The sequence below is a fragment of the Epargyreus clarus genome, unplaced genomic scaffold (assembly GCF_041222505.1).
Source record: "Epargyreus clarus isolate Ecla_fem2 unplaced genomic scaffold, WU_Ecla_fem_2.2 ptg000002l, whole genome shotgun sequence".
Taxonomy (NCBI): Eukaryota; Metazoa; Arthropoda; class Insecta; order Lepidoptera; family Hesperiidae; genus Epargyreus; species Epargyreus clarus.
In genome coordinates, this window is record NW_027332210.1 from 2,180,799 (window position 1) to 2,202,493 (window position 21,695).

Below are 21,695 nucleotides of genomic sequence, written 5' to 3' on the forward strand. Positions count from 1 at the left end.
AGTGAGTAATCTTTACTAATCTATGCACACAGTAAATATAACCAAAGCATGTTTCCTAGCATGTATGAATAAAATATTACGAAATGCCTTTTCATAAATAATTAATAAGGGCATAAAATAGAAGAAAATATGTGACGTTAGGGTATAGGATTGTTAACTAACTTGCATGGATATTGTGGACAGCATTCCACAGCAAGAATGAAGAACTAGTCATAATCATAATCTTTATTTGCTAAATAAGGTACAATAGCTGTTAAGACAATGTATAATATACTAGCGGACCCGGCAAACTTTGTACCGCCTCAAAATCTATTCATCAAATATATTTCATATAAAATACGGCCTATGTTACTCGTGGATAATGTAGCTTTCGAATGGTGAAAGAATTTTTAAAATCGGTCCAGTAGTTTTTGAGCGTTATTTATTAGAATTACGTCACTAAGCAAATATAGGTATATGCAATTAAATTAATATGGAATCTACAAACTATACATTTAAAAGAAATAAAATAAAATTAAACAAGGTAACTAAAATCTTATAGTAATCCAAAATTACAATACTAAATCGCGACCCCTTAGGAACATTATTTTGCAAAACATTTTGTCAAATCATCATTGTTGGATTTTTTACGACTTTTATCTATTACCTTGATGACTACTTAATTGTGCGATTTTTTACAGATATTCCAACGTAATCTGTTGTTAATTAGAGATGGCCAATTTTCAATCAAGACTTTTATCAAATTGTTGATTAAAATGATCATTTATGACAGATAAGCGGAGTCCAATGATTGTATTATCTAAATACTTGTTATTCGTTTCAATAAGGTAATCTGAGCATCGAAGCGTACATATCGATGTAATTTTTCCTTTAGGATGATTTGCGACTTTTGCGAGGCCCTTCAAGTTGGTACTCTATCCTACGACTTAGTAAAAATTTGACTAAATAAGTTTGAAAAACTCTTGTCTCATTATCAACCCACTGTCATTACGTATCATTACTGTCCTTAGGCACCGGTTTTCTCTCAGAATACGATTATATTTAGGCCATAGTTGTATTTGTAGACATTCACATACTTTTGAAATTCTTTTTATATTTCCTTCACTATATTATAATATTTCCAATATCTAGTATAAAATCATATATTTTCCACTTAAACATTGCGTTGTTACAATGTCAAGTAAAGCAAACACTTGGCAGGAGTGGCGTCCTCCATATAAAATGCACTAGACTGCATATTATATTGCGCAAATATCTCCATTACACGATAAAACACTTGAACGTGGAAAGATTTTACGTTTTATCTAACAGGAATAAAATGGTTTTTAAGATTACATTTAATATTCATCAAAATGCATCTGATACCTACCTATTCACTATGCAAGTCCTTATTTTCAGAGGGCAGAGGGGGTTAAACTCTTGAGCTTGGCTTGAGCTTGTATTACAAAGTACTAATCTATACTAATATTATAAAGAGGAAAACTTTGTTTATTTGTTTGATTGTAATGAATAGGCTCAAATTAAAAAATCTTTCACCATTCGAAAGCTACATAATCCACGAGTAGCATAGGCTATATTTTATATGAAATATATTTGATAAATAGATTTTGAGGCGGTACAAAGGTTGCCGGGTCAGCTAGTTACATATAAATTTCAATATGTGTATTTTGACCTACCAAGCCATTTAGGGAATAAAACCCCCTACTGACTTCAGCTGTGTTATGTTCTAATGGGTAACTTGAGGTATTATAACTACAAGTTAGTCTTTAAATGTCAGTTTGTATCAAAACGATTTCGATTGCAAGTTCTTTCGTTACACATTAAAACTGTTCTATTGTGCGCCTATAAATTTTCTCATAGCAATGTCACTTTGGTACGCAAAAGGAAAACTCCCGCTAACAAATCAAATCAGGGCGTCAGTTTGTAAAAAATAAAAAAAATATTAATATGTAAGAAATGTGGATTCTTTATTATATTTACTTAATTGTTACTTTACTGTTCCCCCATTGTAAAAGATATTGCTTATGTTCTCTGTAGTTATTTAGTGATAACGATTCGTATCACATAATTATGAAACATAATTTTGCATCGCTTTTAAGCAAGAACTGTTATGTGTTTAACAACTCGAAACAGTGTATGTTTTAGTTCTTAAAGATTTTAATTAATAAGAGTTTGTGTTAAAAAAACAATCAATTCAAGGTATTTCATCATTCAATGTCAACTATTGACATTCAATTTAAAATTTGACGAGTGCTTAGAATAAGACCTAGACAGACCTTAACAATACCTTTCCTCGTAGGAAAATCGATAGACCGGAAATAGAACATAAACAGGAAACTATTTAGGCACTCAATTGATCAGTCCTGCGCCCGCGCATCTCAAAACGCAATAACCTTGAAGACTCGAATACTAATTTACGACTATCCTTATATTTCGCGCCATTACTATTGTTTCAAACGACGTTTACTAGCTGTTAAATGGTTCTAATTATTTTCGATTTTAAGAATGGTTTTATAATGTTTGACACTCTTGATTATCTATATTAAATAAATCTAGTATTTGTTACAACTAATCCCGAAACAGTTTAAACAGATTTTGACAGGAGCTTCACTGTCAATTATGTTAATGTAGCTGATGTTACAACCATAGATTAGTAAAGATTACTCACTCCTAACAAGAAAATGTACCCAGTTTTGAGAATTGAATTGCCTAAATAAAGTTTTGCCACGTCTCTGCTATAATGCTTCTAAAATGTTTGAAATACTTATTTATTTATTACGTAAATTACATCGTATTCATTATTTATACCTACATTTTATCTAAAAATGTTTATTATTTGCCAAGAGGTGACAAATCAGCGTTTTGTGGCTTCATCGAATTTCAAGGCGGCGACGTATCTATCTATTTTACTTATCAAAGTTAATGTCTTTTAATACATTTTTGTTACATACATAGTAGGTATCAAGTGTCTATTGTTATTAAATATTAATTGCAGTTTTTAAGTAGTAAATAATGTGATGTAGGTACCTATGTACAGTAAATAAATCATTGCTGTCTGTAGACAACTATAATCAACCCCAGATAGGATTGGAGTCCTACCTGAGATCGGCTAAAGATGCGTTGCTATCCCCGAGGACTAACTTGAAACGTCTCGTATAAATATCTCTCTTACTGCACTCTTTCAACTAGAAAACAGCAGCGCTTCACTGCGCCTATTTCAGCCTTATAGCATAATCTCTTTAATGACATAAGGACAGGACCGTCTTAAGCAATGTAGGGTCCTTTGAGCAAAAAAGAATTGGGAAGCCCGATTAGGATAGAAATAATGTATAGTCTGATTCATAATTAGATGTCCAAAATGTAAGCAAAAATGTCATTGTCAAAATGCGATTACAGGTATTGTAAACCCTAACTAAATAAAAAGAGACGAAATCTTTAACAAACTCAAAAAAAACTTAAAAATGGCGGCACAAAAATTGTTTTGGATCCCGATTGTGCTACCATTATCACATTTAAATTTTCTACTATAAACCTTGTTTTTATTACTTTTACTGTATGGAACGAAATTGAGGTAATATAAATATTGGAAAATGTGTATTGATCTTAATTTATTTCGATTATTATTTTATTACTTTAATATCGTCAAAAATAAGAAACTACCATTTGAAACGTATTTTCTTGGTAGGTCAACACCGTTGTTTACATTTTGGACACCTAATTATGAATCGGACTATAAGTGAATAGTCAACATTTCAATTTAGAACTGTTAAACGTAGGTAAATCTTGGCGTGTAAATACATTGACTTTTCGGGGCCCTACTTATATCCTCTAATTCCCATTTATGCCCTTAACCCTATGGACACACGGCCCCTGTGTCCTTATACTTGTATCTGTGGTGGACACCATTAGGTAGGTAGGTAGGTAGGTCTAATTTTTTTGTTAACGTGGAAACCTTAAAAAGTTACCTGGTGCCGTGGGAGCGACACGGGGTTATGTGGGATTCTTACCGCACTAAAACCCACCCGGTGACCATCCTCGACACTGCGTTGAGGACTCCGGGATCTGCAAAGGAACGCAACCGGAGTCCCTAAGCATCTTGCTTTGTCGGGCTCTACCCTGGTGAGCATAAAACTGGCCACATCATCTGTTGTGTACGATGATATGCGACCACACAAACCGCTGTCCTTCCCGGGGTCGCTTGCTGGACGGTTCGAGCACCCACTCTCGCCACCCGCAACCCCGGAAGTCCCCTTTTAGTCGCCTCTTACGACAGGCAGGGGATACCGTAGCCCTATTCTGGTCCCGGAACTACAGGGACAACAATACATTTAACCTACTATTTCAACAACGTACAACAACGTACATTGATTTGCATTCTACAATTTCCTGTTTGTACAGTAAATAAATCATTTGGTTTTTCATTCGTATTGTATTGACAGATGTGTAATGGTTTGTTAGCTGTTCAGTCGTGGGTTATGCACAATGAAACGCAGAGTTGATTCTTAGACACACCGTATATTGCTCGGGCAGAGTAACGTCCTACACAATGATCGTATCTCGAATGTTCTGTAATAATCTTCTACCCTATTTATATAATTTCATCATTGAGTCAAATATCGACTAATTAGATTTAAAAATACAAAATAAATATAAAATGCCAATTACAATGACTAAATAACTTACAAAATAATTAAGAATGCTAATCAATAATTATAGTAATAATCACAATGTAAATATTTAATTATTAATAAACAGATCAACTATAATACGACATATCCGTTGTAACTCTATTGAGTAGTTGGTAACATTCGGCCATCCTGTGTAGGCCGTGTCCCACGGCTCGCATTCTGCTGTGTTTCAGAGCTGACACCAAAGACCTGAAATGGAAATAAGATTCAGCAGTAACTTATTACGTGACGAATATTTTAAAGACTTAATTAATAGATAGATTGTTCATTTGTAGTTTTATTTTCTTTTTATTTCTGCAGCAGGTATGTAATGATATTCATGTAAGCCACTGAGATTTATTCAATTCAGTTATTTTCATCTTTCTAAAGTCTTGTATATATAATAAAGAATGAATTGTATAATTGCATTAGTCTTTGTATCAAATATGTCAAGCAGTCTGTCTACTAAAACACACAGTCTACATGTTTAATAATATAATCACACCCTATTTACATAGACTTTTGATCCCCTAGCCGTCTCTATATAGAAAATATAATCACACAGAGACTTGATCACACAGCCGTCTTTATATAGAAAATATATTCACACAGATAGACTTGATCACACAGCCGTCTATATAGAAAATATATTCACACAGATAGACTTGATCACACAGCCGTCTATATAGAAAATATATTCACACAGATAGACTTGATCACACAGCCGTCTTTATATAGAAAATATATTCACACAGATAGACTTGATCACACAGCCGTCTATATAGAAAATATATTCACACAGATAGACTTGATCACATAGCCATCTATATTCATGTAAACTGGTTCACATAGCTGTTCATACGAGGATTTAAGGACTCGAACACTCAGCTTTCCTTACTTACATAAACTTGATCACTTAGCTGTCTTTACTAATATTAACACAAAAATAAAAGTGTATACATGTAAATTTTGTAAATAAGTTATTTTATAGTTATAGTTTAATTTATTATTTTTAATTTAATGTAAATTTAATTATAATCAACTCATTTCGTCTTGGTCAAACATATGGCTAATTTATAATGAAACCAGTTATTAGGTATGTTATATAAGTTATCATTTTTTTAAATTATAATTGTAAATATTTTCAGTAATAAAGTAAAATATATTTAATAAAAGTGTTATTTAATTATGTTTATAAGTAGGATATGGAGAAACAGTTATTTACAATTTTATAATGTAGTAACTTAAATGCATACTATACTTCATTGACAATACTTAATTAAGAATCACACATCTGTAACGATCACGTTATTTATCGAATATAATTGTGAAATCAAACACTGATAAATGTATATCAATTAACTTTCAAGAAGATCAATCAGATCATCCCTATCTACCTCTCGGTCACTGTCTGAACTATCATCCTCTGACATAGTAGGTTTGTATGGCCGTAGAGTCTCACCACGTACTATGGCATCGAACCTTTTGTACCCTTTCATGCCCTTTATACTCGTGATTGTGTATCGGTCTATTGAGCTATCTGCCTTACATATTCTGTAGGGACCTGTGTATAATCCGTTTAATTTTTTAGTGACACCAGTAACTGCATCCCTAGCTACACCACCTTTCCAAAGGACTAATTGACCTATAGTATATTTAATACACTTTTTATGCTTTTTATCGAATTGTCTTTTCATGGTAGTCATATTTCTATCAATCCGAAGCTTAGCAGTTTCCCTATTAGCCTGTAGTTCTTTTAGCTGAGTCTCAGAGACAGAAGGTGCATCTGAAGGAAAGGACGGATATCTAGAATTTTTATGACCGAACATAAGATTGAATGGCGAGAACCCAGTAGTGGCGTTGGGTGCGTTATTAATTCCCCAAACTATATCATCTAGATTATTGTCCCACGTACATTCGCTTTCGGACATAGTGTTAAGACCATTTAACAATGTGCGATTAACTCGTTCTACTTGACCATTCGAGCGAGGGCTGGCTATTGCATTTAAAATGTGTTTAAATTGATTTTCTTCAGAAAATTGCTTAAAATATCTACTCGTAAAAGCTTTACCTCTATCTGTTATTATTCTAACCGGATAACCAAACTGCATGATAATTTCCTTTAGCAACCGAATAGTCTCTACCGAACTACAATTTTTAGCAGGACGAGCGAATACAAATTTAGTAAAAGCGTCGATTATGACAAGAATATAGGTGTTTCCCTTACGGGTTTTAGCAAAAGGACCTAAATGATCTACGTGCAACGTATGCATAGGTACTCCAGGCTTGTTAATTGGATGTAATTCGCCTTCCAACCTACCATAATTGCCCTTATTAAATGCACATTGTAAGCATGAATTAACATATTTCCTTATAAATCGTGTCATCCCTTCAAACCAAAATTGACTTTTAATAGAACTTTCACATTTTTCAAATCCGGGATGTCCTATTTGATCGTGAAGTTTTTGCAATAGACCATATTTAGCTAACTTTGGGATCACAAAACGTTCACCAGCAACAGTTTTTCTAAAAAGTATATTATCTTTAACAATGTAATTTGCAGATAAATTTGAATCTGATTTATCGCGTAGTCTAGTAATAATGTTTTGTATATTGTCATCTTGTAACTGCAAAGTTATTAGCCAATCGGAATTGTCAATCATGAGTATAGTACTAGTCGCGGGGTTTCTACTTAATGCATCTACGTGCTTCATGCGTTCGCCCGGCCTATATTCAATATCAATATCAAATTCCTGAATAGTGAGCCACCAACGAGCTATTCGAGGAACTAAATCACGTTTCACAAGGGTGGCTCTTAAGGCCGAACAATCAGTAATAACTCTAACTTTAATGCCTGTAAAATAAATTCGGAAACGTTTGAGGGATTCAACGACAGCAAGTGTTTCGAGCTCGTAACTATGATAATGTTTTTCTTCGTTAGTAGTTACCCTACTGAAATAAGCCACGGGTTTTAAGCTACCATCGCTCTGATATTGTAAAAAGATACCACCTAAGCCTACTTTACTGGCGTCAGTATGCAATTCTGTTCTAGCATCGGCGTTGTAAATGGCTAAGACTGGTTTTTCAATTAAACGCTGCTTGAGGGTTTTAAAAGCATTTTCTTGGTCAGAGCCCCAATACCATTTTACATCGTTTTTAGTAAGTAAGGTAAGAGGGCGAGCAATTTGAGCAAAATTTCGAACGAATTTTCTGAAATACGACGTTAATCCAATAAATTGCCTAATTTCGTGTACGTTTCGTGGTCTATTATATTCAGCAACACATTTAACCTTAGCCTGGCCTGGTTGTATCGTTCCAGCTGAGATTTCATGGCCTAGATAAGTTGCAGTTTGCTTTAGAAAAGAACATTTATTCAGATTTAATTTTAAATTTGCCTGTGTCAGTAATTGTAAGACTTTTTCTAACAACACTAAACCTTCCTGCACAGTTGTTGTAGGCAACATTACGTCATCCAAATACAAAGCGATGTTTTGATCGATTCTACCTAGTGTCATCTGTATTAACCGTGAAAAAACAGCCGGACCGTTAGCCAACCCGAAGGGCATTTTTAAAAACTCATATTGACCTGATGGAGTTACGAATGCAGTTTTAGGTATTGAATCTTCATCAAGACTAATCTGATAATAACCTTGAGCGAGATCAAGGGTTGTAAAGAAGAATTTACCTGATAGCTTATTGACCTGATCCTCAATGTGTGGCAAAGGATACCTATCTTTTACAGTTTTAGAATTTAAAGCCCTATAATCAACACAGAGTCTAAAGTCCCCACCCTTTTTCTTAACCAAAACTACAGGACTAGCATAATCGGACATGGATTCCCTGATTATACCTGCCTCTAATAAGTCTTTGATTTTTCCGTTTACTATTTCGTTTTCTTTATGTGATAATCTATAAGGTTTGCAATAAACAGGCTGGTTATTAAATGTTCGAATGTGCATTTTTATAAGATCAGTGCAACCTAAGTCCTTGGTACTTCTAGCAAATGAGTGACCGTATTTGTTTAAAAGTAATAATAGTTGTTTGTTTTCCGAATCACTAAGTTGACCCTTCTCAATGTCAGTTAAGTTTATGCTAATATTCTCCCTTTCCGAACTATCTATAGTTAGTATTCTAGACTCATTATTGCACACCGGTATTGTCACTAATTCTGCCCTAGCTATTAACCTATGAGCCCCCCATACTACATCTGTACAGCCCAAATTAATAACTTTCAAATGAGAATGATATTTGTTAATAGTAGCCGAGGGTATGAAATAGGTTATGTTTCCTAACTGTACCCATACTGTATTCGTTAAAAATGTGTGCTCCTTTACACTAATTCCCTGACAGTCAACATAGACCTCTACATATACTTGACTTTGTTTAGGTATTATAACTTTATTTTTTAAATAAACTGGAAACTTTATAAGAAAATCAGATCCCTCTAGATTCAAGTCTGTAAATACATTCTGTACATCTTGGCTTTGAACAAAACGTGTAGCAGATGCCGATGTCACTAAACTAACATTTTTACTATTAATCATTGTTTGTCCAATTAATAAATCGATATCAGATGCTATATAATTAGTTAATTCAACAATACCGTTTAGTTGTACATCATCTATCAAAATATTTAAGCGACACGAACCCAGTGAATTTACGTGTGCTCCACCAAAACCTTTCATAATAACAACGCTAGGCTCAATTTTAAGTTGTAAGTTCTCAACTTGCGACACACAGAGTACATTAATTTTACTGCCAGTATCTATATATGCTCTAAGTCGATGTCCATTTACTATCACTGTTCTTTTGTATATATCAGCATAAATATCGTAGGTAATGCATAATATTTGACTAACCTTATGTGGTTGGTGTCGCGATGTCCCGGTACTCCCGGCACCAAACCAGCAAGCCGCAGTGGTGTGCCCGCTGCGTCGGCAATTGTCACAGCGCTCCTTTTGTCTGCAGTCCCGCGCCTCGTGACCCGGCCGCCGACACATGTAACATATCTTCGACAGCAGCTGTTGGGTTGTCGTTGAAGTTGGTGTACTATTGCTGGCTCCTCTTCTCCACACGGATTTTCGGCTAGTATATGGTTCCACTCGTTTGTAATTTTCCAAGGAGGACAGATAGCCATAATAAAGTTGTTCAGGAGTTTCACAACTGTAGGCTTTAGCGTTGGCTATCAATTCAGAAGGCAGTCCCCGGATTATACATGAAATGGCGTCCTCACCGGTGATGTCGCATTTCTTCAACAAGGATAATTTTTCGTGATAGTACTTCGTCATAGTTTCCTTATCTTCTTTAGTCCTCGCCAGCATACGTTCCAATTTGTCGGCGTAGTCAGTAGATCGTGGAAATGCGGTTCGTAACATCTGCTTCCACTCATCCCATGTTAGATCGTAGTTTTCGAGATCGTCGTACCATTCTCGAGCGGAGCCACGTAGACGCAGTTGCATTATAAATGTGCGATCAATGGGGTCCCAGCCGTAAACGTCGCCGAGCTGGTCAATTTTGTGAAGCCACGCTATTACGTTGCTGTTGCTGTCTTCCGGCCGAAATTTAGGAATTACTTCGGCATCGCTGGGGGCCACGTGTCGTTTCTTCTTTTTATTCGTTTGTCGTGCTTCCGAGAAAAAATTAGCACTATTTTCATCTTCCGAGCTTGAGCTTGAGTAGCACTGTTTGCGTTTGCGTCGTCCCAAACCGCCAAGATATGGTCCAGACATTGTGAGCAAATCCCACTTCTGAAATTGTTAGCTGTTCAGTCGTGGGTTATGCACAATGAAACGCAGAGTTGATTCTTAGACACACCGTATATTGCTCGGGCAGAGTAACGTCCTACACAATGATCGTATCTCGAATGTTCTGTAATAATCTTCTACCCTATTTATATAATTTCATCATTGAGTCAAATATCGACTAATTAGATTTAAAAATACAAAATAAATATAAAATGCCAATTACAATGACTAAATAACTTACAAAATAATTAAGAATGCTAATCAATAATTATAGTAATAATCACAATGTAAATATTTAATTATTAATAAACAGATCAACTATAATACGACATATCCGTTGTAACTCTATTGAGTAGTTGGTAACAGGTTACAGACAATACATTAATCATTTGCATTATTGTAAGGAAATGTTAGTAAAGACAATGATACAACTAAGGATTATAATTATTAGCATATAATTAATATAAATACATTTTTTTTATATTTGAGCTTACGATTAAGACGTGCTACCTGATGGAAAGTAGTCAATGGAACCTATGGACATTTGTAACACCAGAGGAGTCGCCAATGCATCGCCGGCTTTGAAGGAGAGCTCTTTTTGCACCTTTTTTAAGAGCCCCATGTATATACTATAATTCTTAAATTTTTACCGCCTTCTATTTTTCTGCACATCCCTAAGGTTGACTGGGAGAAAATGCTATTTAGCATTAAGTCCGCCTTTTGCACCACACTGTTTTTAATATGGTCAATAAAGAGTAAATAAAAAAAAATATATAATAATGAAGTAGAAATTAATCAATTATTAAGTCTACCAATTAGGTAGCTACTGCTACCCATATGTAATCAACCCTAGATAGGATTAGATTCTTACTACTTACTTACTAAGGTCGGACAAGTATGTCTCTTACCAAAACCTCTAAAGCAGAACACAGCAGCGCTTAACACTGCTTTAAATAGAAGTAGGTGTGGCGGTGGTGCCGTCGGAGTCGCACCACATAGATTTCTACCTTCAAATTCTAGAGACAATATTCAATATCACAGATAACTATGTCAAAAACCGATTAGTATTTTCTTATCGTGCAAATGTGCATATGATCTTAGGAAAATAAAGTTGTTTTGAATGCATAGACAGATAATATTATTTTTTATCTACGGATTATACTCACTTTATTTTTATTATCCCTATTTATTCAATGATAAAATGAAAAAACATAATCGTAAAGTTTAAAATACCTTTACATGAATAATTTAATTTTAAAATATGATAAGTTTATTTCGGAGAGAAACTATCGTTTCATTTTATTTTTAATTGCGAGGGCTAAGGAAATAGCTCAATATGACGGACGAGCTTTTGCCCGCGTCTTCGCTCGCGTTACGTAGTAATATTTTCATCCCCTATTTTATGCCTTGGGGGTACAATTGATCAAAATCCTTTCTTAGCGGATGCCAACGTCATAACATCTACCTGCATGCCAAATTTCAGTCCGATCCGTCCAGTGGTTTGGGCTGTGCGTTGATAGATCACCATGTCAGTCAGTCACCTTTGAGTTATATATATTTAGATTAATTTTAAAATATGATAAGTTTATTTCGGAGAGAAACTATTGTTTCCTTTTATTTTTAATTGCGAGGGCTAAGGAAATAGCACAATATGACGGGTCATAAGTTAGAGTACCATTTTAATTCTTCCTGAAACCTTGCCACTTGTATTATAATAAGGAAAGCCTTCTTTGCATATGTTTAGTACTTCTAACACTTGCAAATGTAGGCAGTCGTTTTGTCTAGTGTAATTAATCCAAATATTCGTAAGTAAGGGTAAATTTTTATAACAATTCTTTTTAAATATTTTACGTTAATAAGTGTCTATTTAATCGCTGGTCAGTAGCAATCTAGTGGGAAACTATAAAAAAAGGATATTATATTGTTTAGAGCGTAAGATTTTGTAGAATGGATTGTCGGAGAAAATAAAGAATGGAGTTGTTATTGAATATTTTATTATATAATAGTCTTTCAGGAATAATCACCTTACATAAGTAAATAGGCATCATTTTTATTTTTATGTGCCACTGTGTATTTCGATTTCGACCTGTTTTACTGTTCTATTATATCGTTGTACTATGTATTTTCGACTAATTATCTAAATTTATCAATTTCTGCCCTTTAGAAATTGTCAATCTTCGATCTTTGGTACCGAAGATTTGGATAGATTTATTAACGGGCGTTAGTAGAATAAACTGGTATATAGATCACTCTTGTTGATGTTTAATAATAATTATAATTAAAAAACTAAAAACCACGCTAAAATCACACAAGGAAAATCGTTAAACCTGATTCCTGATGAGAATGAGATAAAATTATAAAAATGGTATATTGTCATCACTTCTTATAGTTATAGGTGAGGTAAGGGAGACAAACTTTTCCGAGGCGTTCCAGCTTAGTCCTCAGGGGTAGCGGCGCATCTGTGGCCGACCTCAGGTAGGAATATCTAATCCTATCTGGGGTTGATTACAGATGTCCATGGGCGGCAATAGCCACTTACCATCAGGTGGACTGCATGCTCGTCTGCTACTCTTATATTATAAAAAAAAAACTCACTCCTAACAAGAAAATGTACCCAGTTTTGAGAATTGAAATAGTTGCGTAAAAAAGTAATCTTTACTAATCTATGCCTGTTACAAATAACACCATCTATGATATTAATTGCATCTCAAAATAGTCAAATGTTCCGAAAATGACGAAATCTTTAGAGGATCTTAAAAACATCCGACAATGGTTGGTCCCTAACGGCTGATATTAATAATGTATCTATTTTTTACCTACTAAACATCGAAAATTTACGAGTTTAGTAGGAGAATTTCTCAAATGTCGAAATACCTTTTATAAATAAAACACTAGACAGATACATTATTAATAACCAGTGCAAGTATCCATACCTTTCTCTATTCTATTGATCTATTCTTTGAATTCTATACTTCATTTCTATATTCTTTGAAGGTGGTAGACCTCTTTTTGGTTCGACTCCGGCGGCTCACTGCCACATCTACTTCTCCCTTGAACAGCAGTGTTAAACGCTGCTGTGTTCTGGTTTGAAGGGTGTGGTAAGGAAGATATACTTTTCCGAGGCGTTCAAGCTTAGTACTCAGTGGTAGCGGCGCATCTGTGGCCGACCTCAGGAAGGAATATCTAATTCTGGGGTTGATTACAGATGTCCATGGGCGGCAGTAGCTACTTACCATCAGGTGGACGGCATGCTCGTCTGCTACTCCTATATTATAAAAAAATATCAACTCACAATAGCGAAGTGTTGTGTTGTGCCTTGAAAAAATATGAACTGAAAATATTTATCTAGGTGTTTAAAATTATACTTTTTCTCAATATGCATTTAATTACATTTAACGAGCAGATGTAATAAATTTAAATAATACTGTAATTAATAATTTCAATAATAGTTACGGTAATGATGTTATTGTAAAACAAAATATGGCGTCCGTGGAACAGCTGACTTAATTACATTGATTTTTAATTTTTAATAATAAGGTCACATTGTAAGGAAGAGTGACGTCACAGTACAAATATCTTTATACTGACGTGACGTTGTAATTTTTGCGAAAATAAATAATTTTATTTTCGCAGTAGTATATATTTTAAGAAACAAATAAAAGTTATAGGATGTAGCTAAAAAGATTATTATTTTCATACATCTATGATTTTCAATTGCAATATCGCTAGTATGGTCATCATAACTTTGAGAAACTTTTTTTTCATAAATTTTATAAGTGTAATATAACATTATAAACCGCCAAATAATGTTTTTTTAAATAAATGTTATTGATTTACTATTGTGCTATTCCACTATTCCCAGAATAATTTGATATAGGAATATTTCACAATGCCTGTGTTTTATCACGCCAAATACAACAAACATCATCGGTTGCAAGTTGCAATATAAACAATAACAAACTAAATGAAATCTTTACAGATTTGGCAGATATCTGCGTTCGGGCGCCAAGAACCACATCGCACCCTATACGTAATCGTACGTATCACCGCGTAACGCTACGTCACGTATGGACGATAGAGGTTACGCGTACGACCCGGTAGGCACCGGCACGCCAGTCAACCAACAAGCGCACAGGATGGAGGCAGGACAGCTGTGGCGGCAATACGTCATCGCCGGTGCTGGTATGTAATGAAGTGATTATTATTTAATTTAAAATATACATATAATTGTTAATAAAAAATATTGGCAGAAAAAAATTCGCTGTGCAAAATTAAAAAAAACAAATAATGGTGTGTTATCTGTGGTTGTTTAGTGATGTTTACTTTCGCGCGCATTTTGTTAATTTATAAACCGGAAATGAATAAAAAATATGTGATAAAAAATAATTAAATAAAAATAATAAGTGAAGGTGCGAATAAATGAATAAAAGTGCAAGTATTTGAAATTAAATAGTTAATAAAAAAATTGTAAGTATTGAAACATATGTTGCTATTTAATCAGTGTAAATTGAATAAAAAAAATTGGAATGAATTAAGAAATCATAATGTGTAATTTAAATAAATAAAGCGTAATACGAATTAAAAATATTATTTATTTTAATATATAGATAACACAATATAAATAATAATAATATAATTATATCTTAATCAAAATTAAACAAGGAATAACAAATTTAAAATTTAATTTTATAAAATATAAACTAAAGAAATTGTATGGGTTGATTAACAAGGGCTTTTAATAATAACAAAAAATAATCTATCAACCTTTGACCGCACAAAGCTAACCTTTGCCTGTTGATAAGATACACGATAATAAAAAAATATTCTTTATGATTTTACAACCGCGAAACATATTTCGCGCTAAAATATTTGTAGAGAAATATTTTTGCAGTGGTGAACCCAATACTGGGCTGACTGTCCCACTGCTGGGCATGGGTTTTACAGGTAGAGGGGTTAAGGATAGTAATACTAATCATTTATAAATCTATACTATTTTTTATAAAGAGGAAAACTTTGTTTGTTTGTTTGTAATGAATAGGCTCAAAAACTACTGGACCGATTTTAAAAATTCTTTCACCATTCGAAAGCTACATTATCCACCAGTAACATAGGCTATATTTTATATGAAATATATTTGATAAATAGATTTTGAGGCGGTACAATTTTTGCCGGGTCAGCTAGTCATAAATAAATAGGCACAAAATAGTTACATTTAAAACTTTTTTCATCAACGTCAACTTATTTTTTCGTTTAATACTTTCCGACGAACTATTGTGTTATCAATAAAAAAATCTTAGATTTTCGAAAATATTATGTTGTTAATTTATTCTATAATTATTGTGGTCGAATTTGAACAATGACGCGATAAGTAGATCATAAAAATGTTGGTAGGCTAATACTTCATAATCTGTTAATCTTATTTAAGATAAGTATGAAAGTGAGGCGATTAAAACATAATCTTTGTATTTAAATAAAAATTCAGTTTCTGTGTGTTAGTATCCCAAAAACTGGTGAAGAAAGAAATAAAATACTTTATTCAGGAAAATTGGAGATCAAAATGGGATTTAATCCAATGATGTATAAAAACTACCATTGGTTTAATTTAGGGTCTTGACATTTTTACACAGTGATGTATTTGTATTGAAAATATTTTATACTAGTTTTTGCCCGCGGCTTCGCCCGCGTTTAAAAGAAAATAATATAACATACTAACATACATAAAACTGAAAATTCGTACCTTCAACTTTGCTAAAGATCATCACTTGATCAAATGCACACTTTACGATTCAATCCTTACGAATATCAATTGAAATAATCGATGTTTTGGGTCCAAAATATCGATTCTCCGATTAGTCGATCTTAGATCGCCATCCCTAGTTCCCGTGAGATTTCCGGTATAAAAACTATCCTATGTCCTTTCTCGGGTTGCAGACTATCTTTGTACAAAATTTCATTAAAATCGGTTCAGTGGTTTGGGCGTGAAGAAGAGACAACCAGACAGACAGACAGAGTTACTTTCGGATTTATAATATTAGTAAGGATAAGGATGATTTTATGTCAAAATTCTTTCGTCATTAGACTTAGCCACGGGCTAAGCCCCTTTCATTCGGAGAGGAGACCCATGCCTAACGATGGTACAGGTATGGGTTGAAGAAGAACCATAGCGAACACCCACACCTTAAAATGTAGGAATAATAACAACAGTAACATGTGCATATGTGTATATTAATACACTTAATCTTAAAAAAAAATTAAGGACAATTAAAGTCAGTGATCGCATATTTTACTGATAACTTGTAATGTTTAAAGTAAATTGCATGTAAGTACCTACTTAGGTTTCCTCGTGATGTTTTCCTTCACAATCAAAGCAAATAATTAATTTCTAATACGAAAAGACATTCACGATTTCTAAATCTCACTTATACATATGTGCAAACACTTTCAATTCTTATAAAACATGGTTTTAAACAAATCTTATATATAAAATTCTCGTGTCACAATGTTAGTTACCGTTCCCTTTCGAAACGGCTTTACCTATTGTCACCAAATTTTATATGCATTTTCAGTAGGTCTGAGAATCGGCTACTATCTATTTTTCATACCTAAATGATAAGGGTTGTTCAACCTTAACATTTTTTTATTTATATTTTTTTATTTATTCTAGCTGACCCGGCAAACGTTGTGTTTGCCGGGTCAGCTAGTATTTGTATAAATATATCAGCGTAGCTAATTTCAAAGTCGTTTTTATATTTCATGAAATTGTTTTTGCGATAACCCGTCTACACTATACATCGATTTTACTTACATTCGTAACATTACTTAAATTTACCAATTTGTTCAATAATTACTTTACTTATATTTTTGATTTGTATAACTTAACATAATCTCTATAATAAGGTTAATATTAACATTGACCTAATTAACATTTTGAACTTAATATCATAAATCAGCTACGGAGACATAACATTATAATCTACTCATTACTTTCCCACTGCTGGGCACGGCTCTTATAAGATTGAAAACGGGTTTAGAATTTTAGACTACAGTCTATGGCGAATTGTTCTTATTAGTGATCGAAGCGAATTAGACATCATTTTTAACATGGATATATGTGAATTGGCTACTTCCGCTGTTAGATATCTGTTATTAACCCTAGATAAGATTAGATTCTTACCTGATGTTGGCCAAAAATGCGTCTCTACCCCCTGAGGACTACGTTGGAACGTCACGGATAACTATGTCTCCTATACACTCTCAAAGCGGAACGCAACAATCCTTAAAACCAATGTTATTAGATAGAAATATGTGGTAGTGGTACACATATTTCGGAGTCAAAACACAAAATTTCTTTTACGCGTATAAACTTTGCAAAATTAGTCATTTTCCTGAAAATGAAGCCTCTGGTTCTTATACTAAGGCCGCATAAATCTTACTAGTATAAATAATAATATTTTATATTTATTGATAGTGTTTACTTTCAATAGATTTTACATGTATCACGACTAATGTTTATATTAACAGTATAGTACAATATAGAAATATTTACTATAAGATCAAAACATAACTGCGTATAAACGGTTGTTAATCTGCATGTTATCGTTAGATATTGGTTGAAAATTAATAGTGAGATTAAAGGTAATAATGTATAAAAAAATGCATTGTATGGTTTGGAAATACTTAAAAACTGTAGGATCTAAATTAATTAAAATAAAATACTAAGCTTAATATTTCCTTAGTTTATAGAGAGATAGATAGATTTCGTTCTTAGGATTCCGTATTCAAAGGTTAATGATACAATCCTATAAGCCTCCGCTATCTGTCCGTCTGACACAGGACTCTACCTACAGTACCTACCTCTTAAACCGTTAAAGATACATTTTACAGAATGTATATTATGATGAAAATAATGACGGTTCCACATAAAACCACACTTAAGTATTTCGGTTTATCTATATAACCCTAAAAGGTACACTATAAATTTTCATATGTACCTACATACTTTATATTACTTGTGATACCAATTAGGCACATAAAAGAATTTGGATGAGACGGAACCCATGGACGAGATCGAATTGCACTTGGCCAATTATTAAAATTAATGATGCATTATTATCATGAATGTGCAAAATCTTAATCAGATAAGATCTAATCGATAGTTGTTTCATAATACAAAGATAGGCACGTACGATCTGTCTCAAATATGCATATTATCTCTATCATTATTTTTTCTGTAAAAGAGAGTGATTTTGAGGTATTTTGAAGGTCCCTCAAAAGGAAAAGAATTTTTGTATATTATATAAGTAGTAGATGAGCTTGCAATCCACGTGATTGTAAGTGGCAATGCAGCACTTGGACATACCCCCACTTGAGGTATTTTGCCGAATTTGATAAGCAAGCGGTGCTACTGCCCTGGGGCACTCAAGAGTGGGGCCCAACAATAGACACATTTAAATATGTTTATTCAAATTTTAAAATTATCAAATTTCGACGGATCAGTAAATATATTTTTTTTTGTTTAAACAGTATTCACAATTTTACTAATTACTATATTCTTTGTTTGAATTATTTTATTTGTTAGTAGTATTTTTTTTTGGAAAATAATTTACACCAGGGCCTTCAGACCTCCAAATCCTGTTATGCCCGTAAGAATTTTCCGGGTAAGGCCTCTAGGCCCGCATACCTTACCCCTGGAGGCAAAATGCCATAGAGTAGGACGGCCTCTTTCATTTCGTCGTTTTTTATAATATCTCACATCTGAATGGTTCAAAACACAGATAGTGAAATCAATAGACCAAAGAGTACTGAAGATTAATTTCAATTGCCCCACGGATCAGGTATATCTACATGATATTTATGTCTTTAATAACACCCTATCAGATAACGATAACCTCACAGTTATCGATTCAGCAATAAAATTATAGGTATATAATAAGTGTATTTACAATAACAATACAATAAAAAATGTACCTAGATATAAGTCGGATAGAAATTCCTTATATATTGAACAAAAAAAAATCGGTGATGATTTTAGTTTTCATTCATGTAATTGAGTTAAACAATGTCAATTTTATATCAGTTTTTTTCTTCTTCATTATTCGATTAATGAAATTTAAAATGACGAATTCTTGGAATGAAATACTACAATTTTAGTTTATTTTAATTCTATATTAAGTATATTATTATTGTTATTATATAGATTAATAAAATACTTGGTTTTATTAAAAAAATCTACAAATTTTAATTTTGGCATATTTGGCCGTCCTTACGTCATGAGATCGAGGTCTAATCTTTCCTGTCGAGACCGCGGACAAGTGCTATTGGTCCCGAAAAAGATCGTCCAGAGGAACACCATGGGGTTTTTGTCTGTAGGAATCCGGTATACCCTCTACCTACTCTACCCCCGCGGCTGAAAGCACCCATACAGGGACGGTACGGTTACGAATATAAAATAATTGCGGATTATCCGATAATTAAACCCAATTGTTATAGATTGCAGCGACGATTTTCATGGAATTGCAAAAACAAATAAAATACAAATAGGTAATGATGTGATTGTTTTACAAAGACACGCTTTCGACTATTATAATTGTTTATTTAAATGTAACTTTGTCGCATTTAAATTCCGCCTATATGCGAAATACAAACTTTACATCGGATTTGGTTATAGTTTTAGATTTTTTTTCGGATATCAGATAGTTTCAGTTACGGAGCTAAAACAACTTTGCTCCAATCCTATCTGTACCCTTACCATGAGTTTTCAAAACATCCCACAATTTTATGTTACGTTTACTCAATCCATTATTCTGTTCCGTTTGCTTCAGTAGACTGAGTAAACGTAACAATAAGTAAGTGCTCAAGTCTTTCTGTCTGCCTCACATGTTCGCAAATAAGAGAGACAAAAAATAAAGCGCCATTTTGTCAATTTAGACATTTAATGTTACGTTACTGACACTATAGTTCCGATACAATCCACTAGGGGCGCTGATTGGAAATCGTATGGGCCAATACGTAAACAAATACCAAAACAGTCATATTTGTCGAAACGTAAAAACTCATGGTAAGGGTACTGGGGTTGATAGATGTCCACAATCAGCAGAAGCCACTAAACATCAGGCCTCATTTGCTATTTCCGTGACATAATGGCTTATTTTTATCAGTCATTATATAGATCATGCTGATTATGCATTGTTGCGGCGTTACATAATGAATGTCAACATGGAATTGCTTAGTATAGCATTGTCTTATTTCCTATTGCAATTTGAATGTTGCTATTACAAAAAATAAATGTAATTAAAAAACATTGTGAGCATTTTATTTGATCTCAGAAAATTATTTTATTTGTAAGCCCCATATTGTGGGGATGCATCATAGATTAGTAAAGATACTTCACCGCCTTGGAATTGAATGAAGCCACAAACAGCTTATTAGTAAGTTCTTTTTTTGAATTCTTGACAAATAAAAACATTTTTAAAGAAAATTTTCGAATAAATAACTAATACTGCGTAATTAACATTTTTACGACAACTTTTTTACGCAACTATTTCAATTCTCAAAACTGGGTACATTTTCTTGTTAGGAGTGAGTAATGTTTACTAATCTATGGGATGCATAAAAAAAATTGGCCGCAATATTAAATGAAACCGTTGAATTCCCCTCTAAGGAATATTAAAAAAAGTCAATGATGCAATTTTAATTTTCTTTCAGCATCCTTTAGTATTTTTACGTATCCATGTAGTTTTGGAATTTCGCCATTCAGGCCCTTTAAAAAACAATCACCCTGTATACGAAGTAACAAATTAAATAAAAGCTTATAAAAATGACATGATAGCACGTTTCCGACAAAATAATATAAAATTTGTAGTATCAGAGTAATATAACAATACCAATAGAACACGTTTATCTTGTAATAAATTTAAATATTTACATAGCATCATTATATCTGATAGGAGCTATCATTTTATCACTTAATCTTCGACTCGCTGCCTATCAAACACGTATTCTATTAACTGTCGACCACAGAATAGGTAACCATAGAAATGGCGTGACCCGTTTTGACCACGTCGCCGTGTCATCAACCCATTACCGTCACTGCTGGGCACGGGTCTCCTCTCATAATGAGAAGGATTAGGCCATAGTCCACCGCGCTGGCCAAGTGCGTATTGGCAGACTTCACATACCTTTAAGATTTTTTTATAAATTTTTCAGTTGTGTTGGTTTCCTCAAAATGTTTTCCTTCATCATTAAAGCATGTGATTGTTAATTTGTAATAGGCATATCACTTTAA

The 21,695-nt window shown here is 33.4% G+C and overlaps 2 protein-coding genes across 2 annotated transcripts in view; one reads left to right on the forward strand and one right to left on the reverse strand.

Annotated features, from left to right (window-relative positions):
- Nucleotides 1-21,695, forward strand: part of LOC140745835 (facilitated trehalose transporter Tret1) — a 45,998-nt gene that overhangs the window by 5,007 nt on the left and 19,296 nt on the right. The window contains exon 2 of the mRNA XM_073077757.1: nt 14,391-14,593. Coding sequence (XP_072933858.1) covers nt 14,479-14,593 — 115 coding nt within the window. The 5' untranslated portion in view covers nt 14,391-14,478. The remainder of the gene's footprint in view (nt 1-14,390; nt 14,594-21,695) is intronic.
- On the reverse strand, nt 4,706-10,630 carry LOC140745730 (uncharacterized). The gene is made up of 2 exons (XM_073077624.1): nt 9,527-10,630; nt 4,706-4,877 (listed from the first exon to the last, which is right to left on the reverse strand). Exons 1-2 carry the CDS (start codon nt 10,394-10,396, stop codon nt 4,788-4,790), a joined length of 960 nt encoding a protein of 319 aa, XP_072933725.1. The 5' UTR covers nt 10,397-10,630; the 3' UTR covers nt 4,706-4,787.

Coding starts and splice junctions, on each gene's coding strand:
- LOC140745730 (XM_073077624.1), bottom strand. CDS start 10,396: ATGTCTGGACCATATCTTGGCGGTTTGGGACGACGCAAACGCAAACAG. Junction 4,878..9,526: donor CGCGACACCAACCACATAAG/GTTAGTCAAATA, acceptor TTTCCATTTCAG/GTCTTTGGTGTCAGCTCTGA.